This window comes from Megalops cyprinoides, chromosome 17 (assembly GCF_013368585.1).
Source record: "Megalops cyprinoides isolate fMegCyp1 chromosome 17, fMegCyp1.pri, whole genome shotgun sequence".
In the NCBI taxonomy this organism is placed as follows: Eukaryota; Metazoa; Chordata; class Actinopteri; order Elopiformes; family Megalopidae; genus Megalops; species Megalops cyprinoides.
In genome coordinates this window covers 29,595,363-29,614,894 of record NC_050599.1, presented here as the reverse complement: position 1 = coordinate 29,614,894, position 19,532 = coordinate 29,595,363, and the positions used below count along the sequence as shown (strand labels likewise).

The 19,532-nt window shown below is 40.3% G+C and overlaps 1 protein-coding gene and 2 long non-coding RNA genes across 4 annotated transcripts; 2 read left to right on the top strand and 1 right to left on the bottom strand.

Annotated features, from left to right (window-relative positions):
* The first annotated feature begins 6,573 nt into the window (after positions 1 to 6,573).
* LOC118792119 (acyl-coenzyme A thioesterase 1-like) lies at positions 6,574 to 9,685 on the top strand. Its single transcript, XM_036549837.1, has 3 exons — positions 6,574 to 7,117; positions 8,172 to 8,374; positions 8,588 to 9,685. Exons 1-3 carry the CDS (start codon positions 6,592 to 6,594, stop codon positions 9,191 to 9,193), a joined length of 1,335 nt encoding a protein of 444 aa, XP_036405730.1. The 5' UTR covers positions 6,574 to 6,591; the 3' UTR covers positions 9,194 to 9,685.
* Positions 9,686 to 14,240: 4,555 nt separating this feature from the next.
* On the bottom strand, positions 14,241 to 15,381 carry LOC118792570. The gene is made up of 3 exons (XR_005005608.1): positions 15,342 to 15,381; positions 14,749 to 14,839; positions 14,241 to 14,307 (listed from the first exon to the last, which is right to left on the bottom strand). It is a non-coding gene; the product is annotated as an uncharacterized LOC118792570 (long non-coding RNA).
* LOC118792569 lies at positions 14,301 to 19,264 on the top strand. Of its 2 annotated transcripts, XR_005005607.1 has the most exons (5): positions 14,301 to 14,481; positions 15,355 to 15,567; positions 15,911 to 16,029; positions 18,393 to 18,574; positions 19,169 to 19,264. It is a non-coding gene; the product is annotated as an uncharacterized LOC118792569 (long non-coding RNA). The 2 variants fall into 2 exon arrangements; XR_005005606.1 differs by lacking the exon at positions 14,301 to 14,481 and having other exon boundaries at positions 15,125 to 15,567.
* Positions 19,265 to 19,532: the final 268 nt, after the last annotated feature.

Sequence of the window (19,532 nt, the reverse complement as noted above, 5' to 3'; positions counted from 1 at the left end):
TGTCTGGATAAACGCTTCTCATCTGTCATTAGCTAGCCGCCCCTTAACAATTTCCTTTTATAACAATGCGGCGCAAATTCAGTCATCATTTAATATTTTTCCAGAATTTTTACGCATTCCCCCCAAATAAGGAAATATTATTCCGGTGATGTTTTTAACAGGTAATACCAAAGTTACCCAAAAACTGCCAGATCAACATTTTCTGAAGTCTGTCTTTATATGTGATTGGCTTATTCTTTTCAGAGAGCCGGGGCACTTATAAAGAGCAATCAATCCGTGCATCATTGATCCTGAACAAAAACAACACGGGACTTCAGATCATTTAATGTTTACAGTTGCAGTGATTGCTCTTTAAACCGTGCTGCTCCTATCAAATGTCTTTGACATTTAACCAGATGACATTAAATTGCATCTGTCCTCATTGTAATAACATTTTCACAACGTGACATAATAATAAGGAAAAGGTCTTGTAATTTGAAGGTTCAATGCCTAGGTAGGGCACTACTGATTTTTAGATGAGGGTGTCTGTTAAGCAAATTTGTAATTGTACTCATAAAACAAGGAAGAGATGTAAGAACAGCACTGATAACATGAAATAAGACTAAAATAAACAGAGAAATAAAAGGCCCAAGTGTTGTCATACACCATCATGACATATCCGTCAACAGGTGAGAGAAGAGCACTCTAGTACCCCATAAATCCCTAGAATGATACAAATTCCATATGTCTAGTGCACAGTGGGTTCTATTATGATTTTCTTACAGTACTGTGAAAATTTCCTTTCCAACATGAACAGTTCACACTCCAACCACCAGATTCTTTTTAAAATGACTTTTAGTCTTTATGTACCCTGTTTGGAAGGCTGAATTGTACATTAGGCTCATCTCACCGCAGCAATGTCTGCAGCTGTTCTGGAATGCTAAAATGAGACTATTACAATTCCCTCTATACTTACACACAGTCAACAATTCATTTTCACACTACACATCCCATAGTACACCACAGTGAAGTGGGCACCTATTGGAGGATAGGCACACTGGCGTGACCGCTCCCCCTGGTGCCCCCTTGTTTGAAAAAGCATTGCTAAAGTGCCCTCTAAAGTGGCAAAAATGAGAGGGAGTGCCCTATTGGCTGCCCTTCACATGGGAAAAAATTATTGAGTGCCCTCTAAGGCAGTGTTTCTCAACCCTCACCTGGAGGACCCCCTGCCCTGTATGTTTTAGATCTCTCCCTGCTCCAACACAGCTGATTCAAATGTTCAAATGTTTGTTATTAAGCAGCTTCAGGAGTTCATAACGAGTTGATCATTTGAATCAGCTGTGTTGTAGCAGGGACAGATCTAAAACATGCAGGGCAGGGGGTCCCCCAGGAGAGGGTTGTGCAGGCTAGAGCAAGAAAATTCGATTATGTGTCTTAATGAGTGCCCTTCTAGTGGAGAAAACATGATGCAGTGCCCTATAAGGTGCCCTTACAATGGTCTAAACTTGACGTTCCCTAGTGGTGCCCTTCCAATGGAAAAGGGTGCCGTTATGAAGTGCCCTCTATGCCGCCCCTGCACAGTGGCGGCTGGTGAGCTGGAAACAGGGGAAGCTGAAACGTTATACCTTTAAATCTATCAGTACTTTCAACCTGTTCCCCTTTATCTTCTTTGATTAACAATAAACGAAATAATTCACACAATAATTGACACCAATGCGTAGAGTAAATGATTATGCTCGCGAAACAGCGCAGATTGTCTGTAGTTTGTGCACTATTGCGAAAGCTACAGCATGAGGTTTAATTAACAAGGATTGCAATTTGAACAATTAAGTGGCAAGTAATCCCAAAGCTTTCTCTTAAATGTTTCACATTATAGCTTTCTTGTGTTACAAAATTCAAATTACAAAACAGAACTAAATCTAGTTAGATCGATTTAAATTACTGAGAATAAACTTTTAGGTTAGGTTGAGTGTAATGAACAATAACGTTTAGAACACAGACCTCACAAAAGTTGTGATGTGTCATGTGCATTTAATGTAATTTAATTTGATAAATGCCATCCTTGTTAATTAAACAATATCACGTTGTAGCTTTCGCAAGCACACAAACTACAGACAATCTGCGCTGTTTCGCGAGCATACTCATTTACTCCATTTACGCGATTGGTGTCAATAATTCTGTGAATTATTTGTTTTATTGTTAATCAAGGAAGATAAAGGAGAACAGGTTGAAAGTACTGATAGATTTAAAGGTAATGTTTCATCTTCCCCTGTTTCTAGCTCACCAGCCGCCACTGCCCCTGCCCCTGCATGACCGTGTCCCTGCCTGTACTCCTACAGGTGAGAAAACTTCTAATGGAGAAATGCCCCTCCAGTGGATAAAATGTGATGCAGTGCTGTAAAGGGTGTCCCTACATGCTGGAGAATGTGGGGAAGTTTCCTAATAGATGTCCCTCCAAGGGAGAAAATGTGATGTGGTGATAGGTGTGATAGGTGCCCTTACTATAGGATAAACTTGAGGTTCCCTACAGGTGCCTTTCTGATGAAAAAAAACTCATGAAATGCCCTCTTAGATGCCCTTCCAAGTGAGAAAACACAATGAAGTGCCCTTGCAATGGAGAGAAAAAATCTCAGTAAAGAAAATGAGATGCAGTGCCCTACAGTCTCCCCTACAACATGCTCTCTAGGGCAGGCTTTCCCAAAGTGGGTGCCATGACGACAGTCTCAAGGGTGCCGCCAAACACTTTGATAAGATTTTGAATTTACCTCTCAAACCCCGCTTACATTCAAAACACATTGTATGGCTGCTAACAAATCTTTTCTGCATCAAAGCTGTGCTAAGGTGCCTTAAAGACAACAATGTGGAATCAGTTTTCCGTAATCTGACTATGCTCCTCAAAACATATCCTACAATCTCAGTGACAACTGCTTCAGTAGAGCGATCATTCTCTAAACTGAAGCTGATCAAAACCCAGCTCAGAAACTGATGTGGGGAAGAAAGGCTCTCCAATCTTCTGCTGCTGTCAATTGAGAGGGATATCCCAGTTGACCATAATGAGGTCATTGACATACACTATATGGCCAAAAGTATATGGACACACCTCGTAATTATTGAGTTCAGATGTTTCAGCCACACCGATTGTTAACAGGTGATTAACATCAAGCACATAGCCATGCAATCTCCACAGACAAATCTTGGAAGTAGAAGGGGTAGTACTGGAGAGTCAGTGACTTTAAACGTGGTACTGTCATAGGATGCCATCTTTGCCACAAGCCAGTTTGCAAAATTTCTGCCCTGCTAGATCTGCCCCGGTCAACTGCAAGTGCTATTATTGTCAAGTGGAAGTGTCTAGGAACAGCAACAGCTCAGCCACAAAGCGGTAGACCACGCAGGGCTGCCGAGTGCTGAAACGCGTAGCATGTAAAAACCGCCTATCCTCAGTTGAATCACTCACTACAGAGTTCCAAACTGTCTCTGGCTGCAACATCAGCACAAGAACTGTGCATCGGGAGCTTCATTAAATGGGTTTCCATGGCCAAGCAGCTGCACATAATCCCAACATCACTATGCGCAATGCCAAGCGCCGGCTGCAGTGCTGCAAAGCACGCCGCCACTGGACTCTGGAGCAGTGGAAACGAGTTCTCTGAAGTGATGAATCACGCTTCACTATCTGGCAGTCTGATGGACGAATCTGGGTTTGGCGGATGCCAGGAGAGCGCTACCTACCGGAATGCACAGCGCCTACTGTAAAGTTTGGTGGAGGAGGGATAATGGTCTGAGGCTGTTTTTCAGGGTTTTGCCTAGGCCCCTTAGTTCCAGTGAAGGGTAACATTAATGCTACAGCATACAAAGACATTTTAGACAATTGTATGCTTCCAACTTTGTGGCAACACTTTGGGGGAGGCCCTTTCCTGTTCCAGCATGACTGTGCCCCTGTGCACAAAGCAACGTCCATATGGTTTGACGAGTTTTGTGTGGAGGAACTCCAGTGGCCTGCACACAGCCCCAACCCCATTGAGCACCTTTGGGATGAATTAGAACGCCAATTGCAAACCAGGCCTTCTCGTCCAACATCAGTGCCTGACCTCACAAATGTTCTTTTGGCTGAATGAGTACAAATTCCCACAGACACACTCCAAAATCTTGTGGAAAGCCTTCCCAAAAGAGCGGAGACTGTTATAGCTGCAAAGGGGGGTGTCGAGTCCATATTAATGCCCATGGTTTTGGAATGGGATGTCCAATAAGCTCATATAGGTGTGATAATCAGGTGTCCACATACTTTTGGCCATATAGTGTATATGAACACATGGCCAAAAGAAGAATTCTGCTATGACTCCACCACCCACCATTTCCCTTCCCTGACTAATAATCTCCCAAATCATAGCTTTCTCATTGACATTATCACACCTGTGTGTGTGTGTGTGTGTGCTTGTGAAACAAATGTTAATAGTTCTCTCTGTGTTTTACTTGGGAGGTGTTTCTGAAATAACCATTTTAAAGGTTTATAGTTCCTTGTGTGTTTTTATCATAGAAGTGTGGTTATACTTTCAATCTGGATCGCCTAATAACATAATGTTAATCTTAATCAAGGATGAAGACTATTTCATCATACATGATGCATCATAGCTTTTTGCGTGCTGGTGGGGCCCCATGTTGTGCACTAGGCGCCCTTTTTATTTTTTCGCCCCTGCCCTTCAAACAGCCTGAGCCCACCACTGGATAGGCACTACTTCACTACTCGGAGCAACTTGCCAGTGCCTGATGAATGGCACTGCTTGGGAGCACTAACATGGGGACATTATGCTACCCTACCCTGTCAGAAAGCAGATCTGCCACTGTGCCTGTTGCACAACTGACTGTTGCCTTGTCATTGTCAGCTGATGGCATGATTGGGATTGAACTGGGCCAATCCAGAACCCCCAGTTACCAGTAGCTTTCATAAATATCCAGATTCCCAGATAATCAATAGGTACCAAAACGCCTCTGACAAAACAGTTTGCAAGAGATAGTTACTATTTTGATTCTTTATGCTGGAAAGACAAGCAACAAGGTATTACTAAAGTTTCAGTCACAAGTTTTCTGCCTTGAACAAGGTCATGCAACTTCTTCAGTGTATATTATTAAGAGTCTATTTTCCATTTCCTATTACCATGATATCAATTAGACATCAGCTGCCACCTAGTGGCTAAAAGTTTATAAATGAGCAAACAAGTGCTCAGCCTGCCATCTGAAAAATAGTAATAATGGGGGGAAAAAACTCTCGCTACATGTGCATGGTATTTTGGCATAAAAGTAAAGCAACATTATGCAATGAACAATAAAAATAAAATTTAAAATGGCCTGACAGATAAATGCTTGACCATGGAAAACTACACAGTGTCCTCCATCGGCATTGCCCCCCGTCCACAGCCTGTTCCCAGCAGGCTAGGCTTCCCACTGTTTTCCCAGGGATCTGCTTGTGTACTCAGGTTGAAATTTGGTTGCAAATGTTGTCAGTGGGGGTTTAGGTCAGGTGCCTGCAATGGCAAACTCATAATTTACATTTCTTCCTCTTCAGACTACCCCATTCATAGTGCTGCCACTGCAAAAAGCATTATCCTCTTGGTGTATGCCTTGACAATATTGTGCCAACAGTCACTTCAGGAAAGGCTTCCATTTTGGAGTTCACATAAAAAATTGTTCCTTCAGTAAATGTATACATTTCTGTATATGATAAATAATTGTCAGTCACTGTACAGGATATGAATATCCTCTCCAATTCAGTAAACACACCCTAACATAGCTAACATAAGTTCAATGTTACCTTGCAAATCAGAGTAGTGACATGAACTACATCTCACCAAACTAGCTAAGTCAGTCTTGTCCCAATGCAAACTGGAAAAACTATTTACAAACCCCCCTTGTAAAAAGCACCATAAAATAACCTGTTACCTTAAAAAAAACTGTCTCAACAAAATAAAAAAGACATTTTGTAACTCAATATAGTAAGGAGGCTTTTCAGACCATTATTATCAAAAAACAACTGGCTAGTAATAGTGAATGTCCCCCATAACGTATTTACATAAATTCCAGCTTTTGGGGTTAAATGGGTCCTATCCCATGAGACAAATTATTGGGAAGCCATCCTCCTGCCCCCCACAAAGAATACCTTTAGAAAACTGAACAGAAGTGTGCCATGTGGACTGAAAATTTCAACTTTCTGCTGGCCAAACATTTCAAACATGTTAAGCATGGAAATATTAACTCCCTCAATGTGTCTACCATTGAAGTCATCCCACATTTCCATTGCAATGTTCAGTTATGTTCAATTTTATTTTGAAAGGCCCCTTGGGGCGGGTGGAACTGACATTTAGTCTACTCGATGGATGGTATTGGCTGAACATCTTGGTTACATCTTAAAAACATTACCTCATACTGTCAAAACAATGCATTTTACTACTTCGATGAAACTGAATTTAGCGATATATCAAATAAATAAAATGAGGCAAAGAAACTGCTGTACTTGAACCCCAGCACGGTAGGCGGCAGCACAACTTAGCAGCAACATGACAATATCAGCTGCCCCAGTGATGTGTTGAGAAGGTCGACACTGCCACATTTGCCGCTACAGCGATGGCCTTGAGACGCTTTGGAGCTTGTCACAAAAAATTGAGCCAGTATTTGTCTTTTACAATCGCCAGTATGAGTTCACAGGTATCCATACGGCTTCTCCCCAGTTCCAGGTGTCTATTCGATGAAGCCGTGCTGATAAAAGTACGAGGACTTGCCCCGGAGCAGCGAGTTGATCTGACGGCAAAACTCACCGATGACAAAGGCGTACTTTTTAAGTCTTCGGCCGCGTACAGGGCGGACCTAAGCGGGGAGATAGATTTAGGCAGCGCTCCCGCTTTGGGCGGCAGTTACACAGGAGTTGAACCTATGGGTCTGTTCTGCTCCTTGAAACCAGAAACTCCACACGCAAAACTGCGAAAGACTGACGTGTTAAGCCCGTGTTTTGTCGACATTGAGGTACGCAGCAGTGAGAATCGGGAACAAGTACTCGCTAGAGAGACCAATGAGAGAGGATTCATGATAGAGGGGATGCGTAGAGTACCTGTGGAAGATGGAAGAGTACGGGGTATACTCTTTCTGCCACCTGGTCAGTCTTCTCTTTCTCTCTCTCTCTCTCTCTCTCTCGCTCACACACACTGTCATCTGGACCTACACCTGTTTTGACAGTAGGAATCCACAAATCCAGAGAAATATGGCAGATCCAAAAGTGTCCAGAAGAAATATTGAATATTTTGTAAGGTGTCTCCTTTTACACAAAGAACTCTCCACGTTTCTCTATTATGCTGTGTAAAACATGTGTGGGAGATATAGAGCACCATGTCAGTGCACATTTTGTGAAAATTTATCAATGATTTGAATGAATTTGGAGATCACTGTACTTGTTAGTATAATGGTAAAGTCATATATACATGTCAGGCTAACTTAAAAAGATTGTTGAATAAGAAACTGTATTTATTTAACAAAATAGGGTGTTTACACAAAAAATTTACAGGCCTAGGCTTTTCTGTGTGAAAGTCTTCATCATTAACATAACATTTTGCCCTTTTGCCACGTTAGCTATTTCATAATGCTTCACGAACATTTGTTATTTAGCTAACCAATCAAGTTTGCTGGCTGCCAAGTTATGTAGCTCCTTACAGTATGTAACACTACACTATTTGTACTTGTAGCTAACTTTCTGAATGTGATTTGGATGCTGCAGAAAAAGATGTTCTGTAAAAAGTATAATGACATTTCTTGATGGCAAACTAAATCAAACTAACCCAGAGAGCTAGCCAACATAAGCCCTTATCTCAGCCAACAGAGCTAGCCAAATGTGATGGCTAATGAGAGAGTGATCAGCGAACTAACCTACCTAAATGTAATATTCCAGCTAGTGTAACTTATGTGAAAAATGACTGCTTCATCAGCCCTGGTTCCTTAAATACGTAAAGTGGTTTATATTTATATTGCTAGCTAAATGGTTTAAACATCTACATTTAGCAAATTACATTCTACCTAAAATAATTTGCCAACTTACCTGGCCAAGTTGGATTGCACTGCAGCACCTGCGTGCTTCTCCCATGGGTGTGTAGACTGGTTTAGGTACATCATGTTAAACCCTCTACCACAGACTGTGTGTGTCTCTCTCTCTCTCTAAGGGCCAGGGCCGTTCCCAGGTGTGGTGGATATGTATACTTTAGGAGGGGGCCTGTCTGAAATACGTGCATGCCTGCTGGCCAAGCAGGGCTTTGCGATTTTATCTCTGGCTTACTACAGGTACAAGGACCTGCCCAAATTGCCCAACAAGTTCGATCTGGAATACTTTGAAGAGGCCATAATGTTCCTGAGGAGACAACCTGAGGTTTGTAACAGAATTGCGAGGGCAAAAAAAGGGAACGTATTTCACATTTTATGAGAAAAATAAGATTTTTTTGGAGCCCTAAATCTGTAATATAATTCATCAGTGTCATTGTGTGACTGATGATCGAAGCACAGATTTATGGCAGAGAAGTGACTGATACTGTAGATGTCCATGCCAGCTGGATTGTAATGCTGTGTTCTCTTTACACTGTAGGTCAGAGAATCTGGGCTAGGTATCTTATCCATCTCTAAGAGTGGTGATCTAGCACTGTCTATGGCATCGTTCCTGCCTGGAGTCTCAGCCACAGTGTGCATCAATGCCTGCTGTGCGAATACCATGTTGCCCCTCCACTACAAAACCATGGTCATCCCACCCCTTAACACTGACCTCACAAGTGTAAAGGTCACAGAGTCTGGACTCCTGGATGTCAGGGAAGTCCTGGTAGACCCCTTGGCAGAGGAGAACCGGGGATCCCTCATTCCCATCGAGAGAGCAAACTGCAGGTTTCTCTTCGCGGTGTCGGGGGAGGACAGAAACTGGAAGAGTGACTACTTTGCAGAGCAGGCTATCAAGCGCCTAAAGGATCATGGGAAGGAGAGCTGGGAGATGGTGAGCTATCCAGAAGCAGGCCACTTCCTGGATGTCCCCTACATGCCACACTGTGGCTCGTGCATGCACGCTGCTGTGGGCCGGGTTGTGGTGTTTGGAGGTGATCCCTGTGCTCACTCCAAAGCACAGGTGGACTTGTGGGAGAGGATCATGTGCTTTTTTAGGAAGCACCTTGAGAGTGGGACATCCTCTCAGAAAGCCAAGCTCTAATCAGGTCCAACTATCAGGAAAAAAATCTTTTGCTAAGATAACAAGGAAAAAGCAATAAACTAATAAATAAACTAAATGGGAAAAACTGAACTGTTTTGTACATACTGTTTGTAAACTCTTGAAAATCTTGACAGATTAAAGAAGTGGGTTTAACTGGATGTATCCTGGGTTTCTTTGGGTATAAATATTGAAATAGTGGTTGATTCCTGAGTGTGAACAGGCAGACTATTCCATAATTGTGGGGCTCTGAAGGAGAAGGCCCTGCTGCCTGTTTTAGTTATCTTGAGACTCTGAGCTAGCAATGTCTTGTGATGGAAGCAGCCTTGGAAGGTTATACAGAGATAATAGTAATGTTAAATGTCTATTTAACATTTCATATATTAAGAGCAATGCCTTAAACTCAGCCTAGTACCTAATGGGTAGCCAATGGAGTGAAGACAAGACAGGTGTAGTATGATCACATTTTCTGTTATTATTTTGTGATAATTCTGACGGCAGTGTTTTACCCCTGTTGAAGGACATTTAATAAAGTAGGTGGACTGCCAGACACTGTAGTATGACAGTTCTTGTGTCTTAACATGACAGATGGTGTGAGCTGGTTTTCCAGCATTGATAAGGGATGCAAGATGTCTGAGTTTGTGTGTGTGTGTGTGGGATTGGCCAGCACATGGCTGTCCATTCTGGTTCACCTCAGGTAAATATGACTGGTTTTCTTTTCCCCTGATTGCTGTAACAGGTAATTGTCCTTATTGTATCCCAGACACCCTGTTGCTATGTTGGTAAAATGACATGATAGATGTAGATGCCTACCAAACACTTATAAAATCTGGCCAGTTTTGGCATCAGATGGAACCCCATATATACCCCTAGGTAACATGACTCAACTTAATACTCCAATATAGCAGACAAATTTCATCTTTATACAAAAATGCAAAATAAATAAAGCTGTAGAGCTGTAAAGTAATTCTATTTTTTGTTGTACATGTCACATTGTAGTTTCTGCCATTTTGAAAACTGCACACTGGCAAAATGTTTTCAGAGGTCTTTGTAACAATTTGAAAAAAAAAAAAAAATGAAAACATGGCGGCCATTTAACATTTACACAAATGATCTGATATCCTACCTGACATTGTGTAAGCTACATGACATTGTAAAAATGCTTCAAAACTCATGAGCTGTAGCTAGGAATGACTTTAACTTTAGCATGGGAAGTAGTACCTTTATGGTTTCCTCTCTCCAATTTGCCCCATCCTTTATTCAAGGAAAAGTTGCTCTGTGCAACAACACGACACACGTGTCAGTTTGTACAGGTAGAAAATTGGAACATTTTCAGCTCTTGAGCAAACATAATTTCAAAATGGCTATATTAATCCTATGCATCTGAAGCAAAAACTCTCAAAGCTTTGCTGCAGTGTCTAACACAATGGGATGTCACCTCAAATGTTAAAACTTTGGGGAGAGGTCACGTGATTAAGTGTCCAATTTTCAATGTGCCCTTGTTCTGAAACAGATGGTTGTGAAGACTTTAAACTTAGAGAGTCATTTTCTTTCTCAGCTAATACAAAATGAATTCAGCATAAGAGCTAAACACATAATGTTAACTCTTCACAAATCATTTGGCACAAACTCTATATAAACAGTCAATTGAATCAACAAGGAAATGAAACTCAACATCAGTCATTCATGCAGTCATTCAAATCTGCCACACTGAATAATCTTCCAAATTTGAAAACAATTCAAGAAAAGGAGTGGATGGAACAGTGTATTTTTCTGCACTTTTTATTTTACACACTGACAAATATACTTACAAAGCATAAATATGATTGGGTTGTATGCTTTTTGGGGAAAATAAAACACAACTCATATGATCAGTATGGAGTAATCCTCATACAAAGCTCTGTCTAATCTACAAAGATCTAGTTTGTACTCTGCTGTACTCTATTTAACATGGCCACCATGAAGAATTGAAGTGAAACTACAGTAAACCACATTTGAATATAATGACACATTTATGGAGGTTTACAGGATGTGTCACCATAGGAAATTTAGTGGTTGTTGGTCACATGGCACAGATTTTACCAACGCTGAATGAAAACTTGCAAGGCATATTTTGCCAACCACCGCAATGACAGCCATGGCCATTTTGTGCTTGGGACTGGTCATTCAGTTAAATTCATTATTATTAGGCAAGTGCATTTCACACTAAATTGGAAATTAAACGTAAGGTCAGCGCTAGGATTCCTCGTTAGTCACCGCTCGCTTAATTTCCCAGAAGAGCTGCACCTGGTGTGCGAGTACGGACTGTGAAGACTGCTTCACTATTGCAATGTTTCTTTTACTGAAGATTGTATAGATATATGCAATTTCAGTAGCTCACCCCGTCCCCTAAATACGCCGCCTACGTTCCTCCACCTGCAGAATGTGCCTGGAATCTGCAGTATTGTAAATGTGGGAATTGTGCAGGCACGCTTTATAGCAGGATTCTGTCAAAATTCAAGGGGCGTGTGATCCCCGTGGAATTGGCCAGGAGGAGTGTAAGTAAACTAAGAAATTTCTCTGTGGCATGTTTTTGGTATTTGCGTTGTGTAGACAGAGGATATTAGCTGAATAGTAGAGAATAGTAGCTTTTAAAACAACCGTGGAATTTCGACATTTTAAATCTTCAGCAATTAAAAAGGTAGATAATACAGCTGGCAACTTGCACAACGATGACGTGATTGGAATATAAACATAGGCTACAATCCGCAGGGAAACGCTGAGAGTATATGAATTTCGAGGACTTCGCACACGACATTTCTTACTTCTTACTTCCTCAACACTGTATAATTAATAAACCATTAGATTGTACCGTGTCGATGTTTTCTTCTATGCAACAGTGTACCGTATCGGAAAACCCATGCTGAATGTACCATTAAATTTTTGAAAAGGTAATATAAAGTAAAAATAAAAACATTGATGGGCATTGATATCTGAACTATGGAGAGGTTATGCAACTTTTGTCTGTATAGGAGGCACTAATGCAGACGATGTAAAATAAATTCATCCATGTTTACATTAAAATATAAACCATAGATTCATTTTGAAAATACAGCCGCAAGTGGCGATTACGGGGTCCAAGCAGATCAGCCGAAAATTGAATGGGTGATGGCTGCCGTTGTTTCTGAGTCATCAGCTTGTCCTTGAAGACTTTATCAGGACCCTTGACCAAGATGCAGTATACAAAATTCTAACTAGGGAATTGGTTTAGGTTACACAGTGTTTCTCAATCCTACTCCTGGAGCCCCCCTGTCCTGCATATCTTCTATCCATTCTTGCTCCAAACACACCTGATTGAAATTAGTGTGAGCTCTTGATTAAATCAGGTGTGCCCAGCTAATCAAAAGTGCCACTGATGAGTTCAGTCAGGTAGGTAGAGCAGGGAAAGATGGAAAACGTGTAGAGCAGGGGGGCCCAGGAGCAGGATTGAGAATCAGTGGTTTAGGAGATATGGCCATTCCTTTGCTATAGTGCCACCCATTCATGGATTTACACCAAACTTGACCACCTTAAGCCTATTGTCCTATAGATATCAGTTCTCATTTAAATGTGACAGGTAATGTAAATGGTAAATAGTAGGGGTGTGCAAAAATATCGCTTTTCGATTAATCGTTTTTTGAATTTCGTCCGATTAGATATCGATCTGTAAAATTTATAGATCAATCTTTAGGCTAATTTGCATTTTTTCCCGGTTTTCTAGGTTCATTTCCGAAATGGTTAAACATAGCCAAAGAATTAAATAGACGGGCTCTGACATAGCCTAACTGTCGGATTAGTTGTCGCTCTCTCGTTTAACTTTTAACGTTTAACGACCTGCGAACGCATAGCGGAAAACCTGTTATATCAATTTTTTTTTTACTATGATACGACCTCTCAGGCTAACCCTACGGTCACACGGTCGACACAGAAGAGGGACAAAGCGACCGACTGCCATTCATTTTCAATGAGAGTTGGCGATTTACAGCGACAAGAGACAAGTGGCTGTTGCAAATCCAACTAGGTGGGGCTAAAATAGACTAGCCTGGAGGTCTGGTTTCTGCAAATACTTAGCGATGCGACACGGCGAAGGCAGCGTGACGCACATTGCTGAAACAAATGATCCAACATTTTGGTTCCAGTCAAACATGGAGGAGAAACTGATGGTGGCAGTGTCGGGTTTCACCATACTCTACAATTTGTCTCTTGATACGTACAGAGATATAAATAAAAAGATGCATGGAGAAGGGTGTCCGAAATCGTGGAGATGCCTGGTATACATATTCATATATATAGCTTTTTAGCTTTAACTTTATTAATACAGTGCCCAACCGCTACCTAACTCGCTAGCTAGCTAAACTGAACCACAACACTTGCTCACGAATGCAATGTAATTTAGCGCAATTCGAGAGAAACGTAGTTGTTCATGTTCGTTAGCTAGGTAGCTAGCTAGCTAGTTGTTCATATTAGGCTAGCAAGAAAACGTTCACAATTGCAAAGTTGCTACTGGCAGTCAGCTACGTTTTGTCAGTCACTGTAGGTACCTTACAAACCAGCTTTCCCCGAGCTAACTGATGCAAACACATTGCTGCTTCTTGTCATTAATACGTAGGCAATGATACAGGTTGGTTTTGTTTTAAGGAACTATACCCAGTAAGCAAAAGAACGTCTGTAAGACGTCTTGGAGACGTGTGCGAAAGATCTCTAGAACAGCTGGAAGATATATTCTAGAGATCGTTTCCTCACAGGGCAGACGTCTCAGAGACGTCTGCATACTGATCTTTAAAAGACGTTTAGACGCTGTGTTCCAGATGTACAAGAATACGTCACAATAGACGTGTACATCTGGCTTTCGCCTTATAAAGGTCTAAATTATGCCGTTTTTACATCTGCTAGATGTAATATTGATGACGTTTAGCCGCCTTATACAAGATATTTTAGCTACTTTGGATTTATAGTAGGCAATAAATAAAACAGCATGTGAAACTTTAAATGTTTATTGAATATTTATTTTCGCCCCGGTGCCAGTCTTGAAAAATCTTGTAGGCATTTTTCGGCCTCGGCCTCTGTGGCATGTATGGCCGGATTTCTCAAGGCAGTCCCTGTGAATAGGAGAAGAGAGAAACAGACAAACAATTTATTTGGTGTGAGAACGTCCATGAGAATTTCCTCTCCTGTTTTTTTTACGGTCTATATGGTCGCGACACGGTAATTTTTTTTTGGAAAAGTAGCAGTCACATGGATTCACTGCAGACCCGTTGGACGACAGCTTTCAGGTAAGTAAATTTGATTGATTGATTGATTGATTGATTTCTTTTCCCCAAGAGTTCAGTTTTTATACCCAGATATCAGAATTCAGATTCCAGATAGATAGAAGTTCTTAATTTGACATTGAATTATGGTCAGAATCGTCGTGTTTGTTTGTCGTTTTTTCTGAAGAGGAATAGCTTTTTCTTCTGCAAGATGAGAAGATATTAAAATTAGAATTTATGTCCAGTTTGAATTCTAAGTCTGTAAAACACCAAATCGCTGACACAACTCACTTTCTCTCTCTCTTTGAATTTTCATACTCCGACTGGATGTCTGATGTGTAGCAGGACTGCTTCCACCTGCTAACAATGTTTTCAAAGTTGTCTAAAAAAAAAACAAACAAACAAAAAAACATATCCACATTCAAGACATTGTTTTTAAGTGTTTTCTTTTGTATGGCTGGCTTTCCATCCAACTTTTTAATGCAGACTGTTCACATAGGGTTACCCCTTTTTGGACCCACAACTGTTCACATCTCCTCCCTTGAGTGGAAGAGTGTTTATTCTGAAGTTACATTATCACAGTGGATAGAAATGAACACAGAACATTTCTTTTCAACAGAATTTTCAAAAATGCCTTTAAAGTCTGTTACTGATTTTGGATGGAAACTCAGCTTATGTCAATATGCCAAGCAATTGTTATATATGGAATGATACACTAATTTGCTTTCAAAGTGGTTAAGTACTGCAAGCACCTGAATACTGAAAATATAACTTATGCTTGAAGATGAATTTCAGATAGGATGAAAAAAGTTTGTATGTGGGCGGGGGGTCATAGGCACAAAGACAGTGTTGTGTATCTTCCATCAGTGTGTCTTAATTTCTACCTGTTTCATAAAGGACCCTGGCTGGATGCCTGGTCCATCCTTTTTCCGGCTGTGGAACGTCACCCCTCTTGACACTCCTTAGGAGCTGGTTCTGGTCCTGGAATGGTGGCCACCATGCAAGGCCATCTGAAAACCAGGACTTTGAAATGGGTCCGGTGTTCCCCTCCTGAACAAATTCTACGATGAGGGACATTCTGCGGCCAAAGTGGACCCGAACAAACCCTAAGTGTGTGGGGGGGGGGGGGGGGGGGGGGGGGGTTGATTAGTGTTATATATCTCTTTGGTATTTTATCAGTGGTATTCTATTTCATTGTTTATGCATAAAATGTATATTAATTAGTTCTTTTTGGATTAAACTTTACCAACTAATTTTTGTTGGATTAAAGACATGGCTCCTACTGCTGGCTATAAAAATTTTATATTTTTCTACGTTTTTTTTACGTTTTAAATGTCGACATTACAATATCCTCGATGGTGTTAGATGTCATTGACTGAATGACTGTAGAACTTGAATGCATGCTTGCGATTGGCCAGATGCTTTTTTGCAATGACGTAATTGTTCGTGCCAGGAATCAAAGGACCACAACGCTTAACGGACGCTCTCATTTTCCCACATGGATTTCACGGAGGTGGATGTAATTTCATGGTCTCACATGAAGTTTTTCGGACTACTTCGAAGGTAGAAAAGGTATGTTTTGATAACCGGCGTCGATTTGTTCTGTGAAAGTATGCGTAGTGGATGTATGCGTTTTAAATTATGAAATCACAAACGATGACTTTGAGACCACATGGGCTGATAGCTAGCTAACGTCAACGTTAGCCTTGGGGAGGTTGGTTGTAGAAGAGCAGATTGAAGTTAACTTTTGTGGCCATTTAGCTGCCAGAAGCCAAGAGAAACAAATAGGCAAACTAATGCCTATTTTATTCAATTTTGCAGATCGATGCTCGATTGAATGAAGTGTTAACGATTTAAAGAGGATTAGGTGTATGTGGTCAGTACAATGTTTATTGCATTTTCTCTTGTTAATCATTTAGATGAGCGTAAAAAATCTTTGAGATGTGTGCGATAAGTACAATGTCTGACGTTGTTTACAGGTTAAGGCTAGTTAGGAGATTGAAATTAATCAGTATGGACCGACATGTCCATGGGGCTGATTACGATAGCCAGTTGGCCCCCTGGTAGCCGTTTCACTCTAACTTACATGAACCGTTACAATGCATTAAGATTAATTGTAGTATAGGTAAATTTCAATTTCCTACGTTTCATAAACTTAACTAACGCTTGAATTTTGGGAGGCGTCACTGTTTTTTGTTACATTTCGCTGTATTTTTGATAATTCCAGGTAAACATGGTGTTAGTCTGGTAACTGTTGGGTACCTTACACTAACAGCCAGGTGGAACACTGCACAGAGAGGGCGCGAAAAAAGGTCCGCGAGATCACGCACTACGTTAAAGTTTGTGTCCATGGAGGTAAAATGTGAAATTTATTTGTAAGTCAAACATATGAATTTAAACGGTGAAATGAAATTACCATTGCACATGTAACATTTATCCGCTCCTTTAGAAAAGAGTTCATTAACAGTTTGTTCCTGACTAAATTCTGACTGACCACAAAGCAGAAAACGAACTCGGTAGCGTTAACATTTACAAATCGCTTAGGTTAAACGAGACAAATCCTGGTTACGCAGTGCTTGGATAAGTGAATTCCTTATATTTGTTCATGAATATACTTTGTTTCAGCTAACCGTAAAGCGAACTTATGTTAACATAAGTGTGAATGGCGTTGCCATAGACGCGCGCTAACAATGTTGTGGAAATTACTGAACGTTAACGTTAGCCAGCTAGCGAAACTGAAATTAGCTATAAGGTATAACTTTAAAACTTCGAGAGTACTCACCTTGAAAGTGAAAGCCAGGTTGGCAGATAAGCTAAACTAATACTGAATATTATAAACTAATACTAAATGACCTAAACTATTAACTATACACTATGATTAAATATAAACACCAACACTTAAACTCTAAAAATACTGTTAAACTAACTATTGGAGGTATTTACAAAAAAATCAAGCTATATACAATACACTACAATCTACAACAATATAAACTACAAAACTACAAATACAAAACTAACGCTATAAAATTACAACTACAGAAATACCAAACTATGCTCTAAACGCTCGCTACGCTATCTCTCCTCTGTCCACTTTCCAGCTCTCACAACCCACAAACGCAACGGTCGCTTCACAGGCTATTTAGACGCCCTGTAGCGCACGAGATCACTAACCCCTGGTTCTATTGTATCACAGAGCGCGAAAAATGGAAGATTAGCCAGTCAGATTGTCATGTGGTAAATTAAGTCCATTGTCTCATTTTATATGTTAGTGATTCTTATTGCTCAACATTAAACACAGAATTATAAAGTGTATAGAAAATATGTGTAGGGCTGTTTAAGTATGCAGTTTAAATGCGAAAATATTAGTGTAGGTAGTGCAGGTAAGGAAGCAGTTTCTCTAGTCTTGGTGGGTTGACTCAGGTTGAGATAGAAACTGTCAATTTAACTATGGCCTCTGGTCCATCTGTAGTGCTGTCTGGATTTCTGGGTTTCTCATGGGTGTCTGTAGCAGACTCTCAACCCATTTTTGAATATGTTGAACATTTTGATCACTCATTAAGAGGCATAACTGCTTTCCTGTTTGTGAACTTGTAGTTGTTGGGATGCAACCTGTACCATATGTGTTGAATCTCTAATCCTCACAGTCTCCCACCTAGACAGAGCTGAACTCTTGACAGGTTGATTAAATTGAGTAATGCATTGCCTTGTGAGGTAGCAAGGATGCCTAGCTCACTTAATGAACTGGACAGATGGAAAGCCCTGAGACCACTAACCTACATGTTTTGATTGATCTATTATAAAATATATACTTAAATGTGTGTGCTTTTTTGTGCACACTCCTCTAGCATACGCATCGTACACCTCAGAGCTGTTGATCACAAAGTAATTGAGCAGTGTATGGCAGAAATTTTTGTTTTTCCCGTCATGATCTGCAGTGAGAAGGATTGACATTCCAACACCAAGACAGATGGTGGTGGTACAAGTCCAGGTCCAAAATCCCTACGAGCAACACTGGTTCAGTGTAGAAGAGAAGCCTTCAGAACTCAGTGGGGTGGAAAAGCATCTTCCCCCCCCCTCCTCTATTACTTTCACAGTGTCACTCACTCAAATAGACAAGGTATGTAGGTACAAGGTAATAATGGAGGACTTGGGGCTAAAAGCTAGTGTTCTAAATGATGTCTACTGGTGCTTGCATAAGTACTCAACCTCCTTGAAAGTCTTAGAGATATTTTGACAACAACAATAATAATAATAACATGCAGTTTTTGCTTTATTCAACACTGGAACATCAAAGGTTTTTTTGTTCACATTGACAAATTATTCACAACTGATAGAGGTGCACTTGTACTATTGTATTTTTATAGCATTAAATAGCATGTTTCTGACTACATTGTTCATTTGTTAATTCTGTAAACAATGTATACAGTGAAATAATAATAAACACAAATGTAAAAGCTCTGATATAGATTTGGTGTCAAGTCATTAACTAATGCTTTAGTATTTACTAAGTATACTATTTTTAGTATTTACTAAGTAATACTATCTTTAGTATTAACTAAAGATTTTAAATAGCACTTGTCTGTGTATATAAAAGCCTTCTTTCTCTCTCTCTCTGTCTGTCTCTTTATGAGGTAAGGAATAGAAAACATGCATTATCTTATGAATATAGAAAAGAACATGATTTTAATTTTCTTACCTTGTTCTCCATCAGAGATTGTGAAGCTTGTCCAGTGAAGACGAGGAAAGCCAGCAGAAGGAATTCATTGCAGGACGAGTGGCCCTGGCAGTGGGGGCCAAAATTTCTACCACAAGCCGTGAGATTTATTTTCCTACATTTTCATGTACATTTGCTTTAATGTTTTTATATTATATTGCTTTTATTATTTTTTTCAGACATATATTTATGTGTTAATTGACTTTTAATTGACAGTTTGTTGTTACTGTGTGAACTCAGGACATTGTTGCTTAATGTTCAGTCAATTTTCCCTGAATAAATGTTTGTTTTGTTTGCTTTTATTTCCCTGTAATTCAAGATTGTTAAAAAATATATAAAAAACACATCTCTAAAGATAGTA

Bases quoted from the DNA above. Each gene is read 5' to 3' on its own strand.
- LOC118792119 (XM_036549837.1), top strand. From the start codon at position 6,592: ATGGCCTTGAGACGCTTTGGAGCTTGTCACAAAAAATTGAGCCAGTAT. The intron at 7,118-8,171 runs GTCAGTCTTCTC...TCTCTCTCTAAG, and splicing joins TATACTCTTTCTGCCACCTG to GGCCAGGGCCGTTCCCAGGT. The intron at 8,375-8,587 runs GTTTGTAACAGA...TTTACACTGTAG, and splicing joins TCCTGAGGAGACAACCTGAG to GTCAGAGAATCTGGGCTAGG.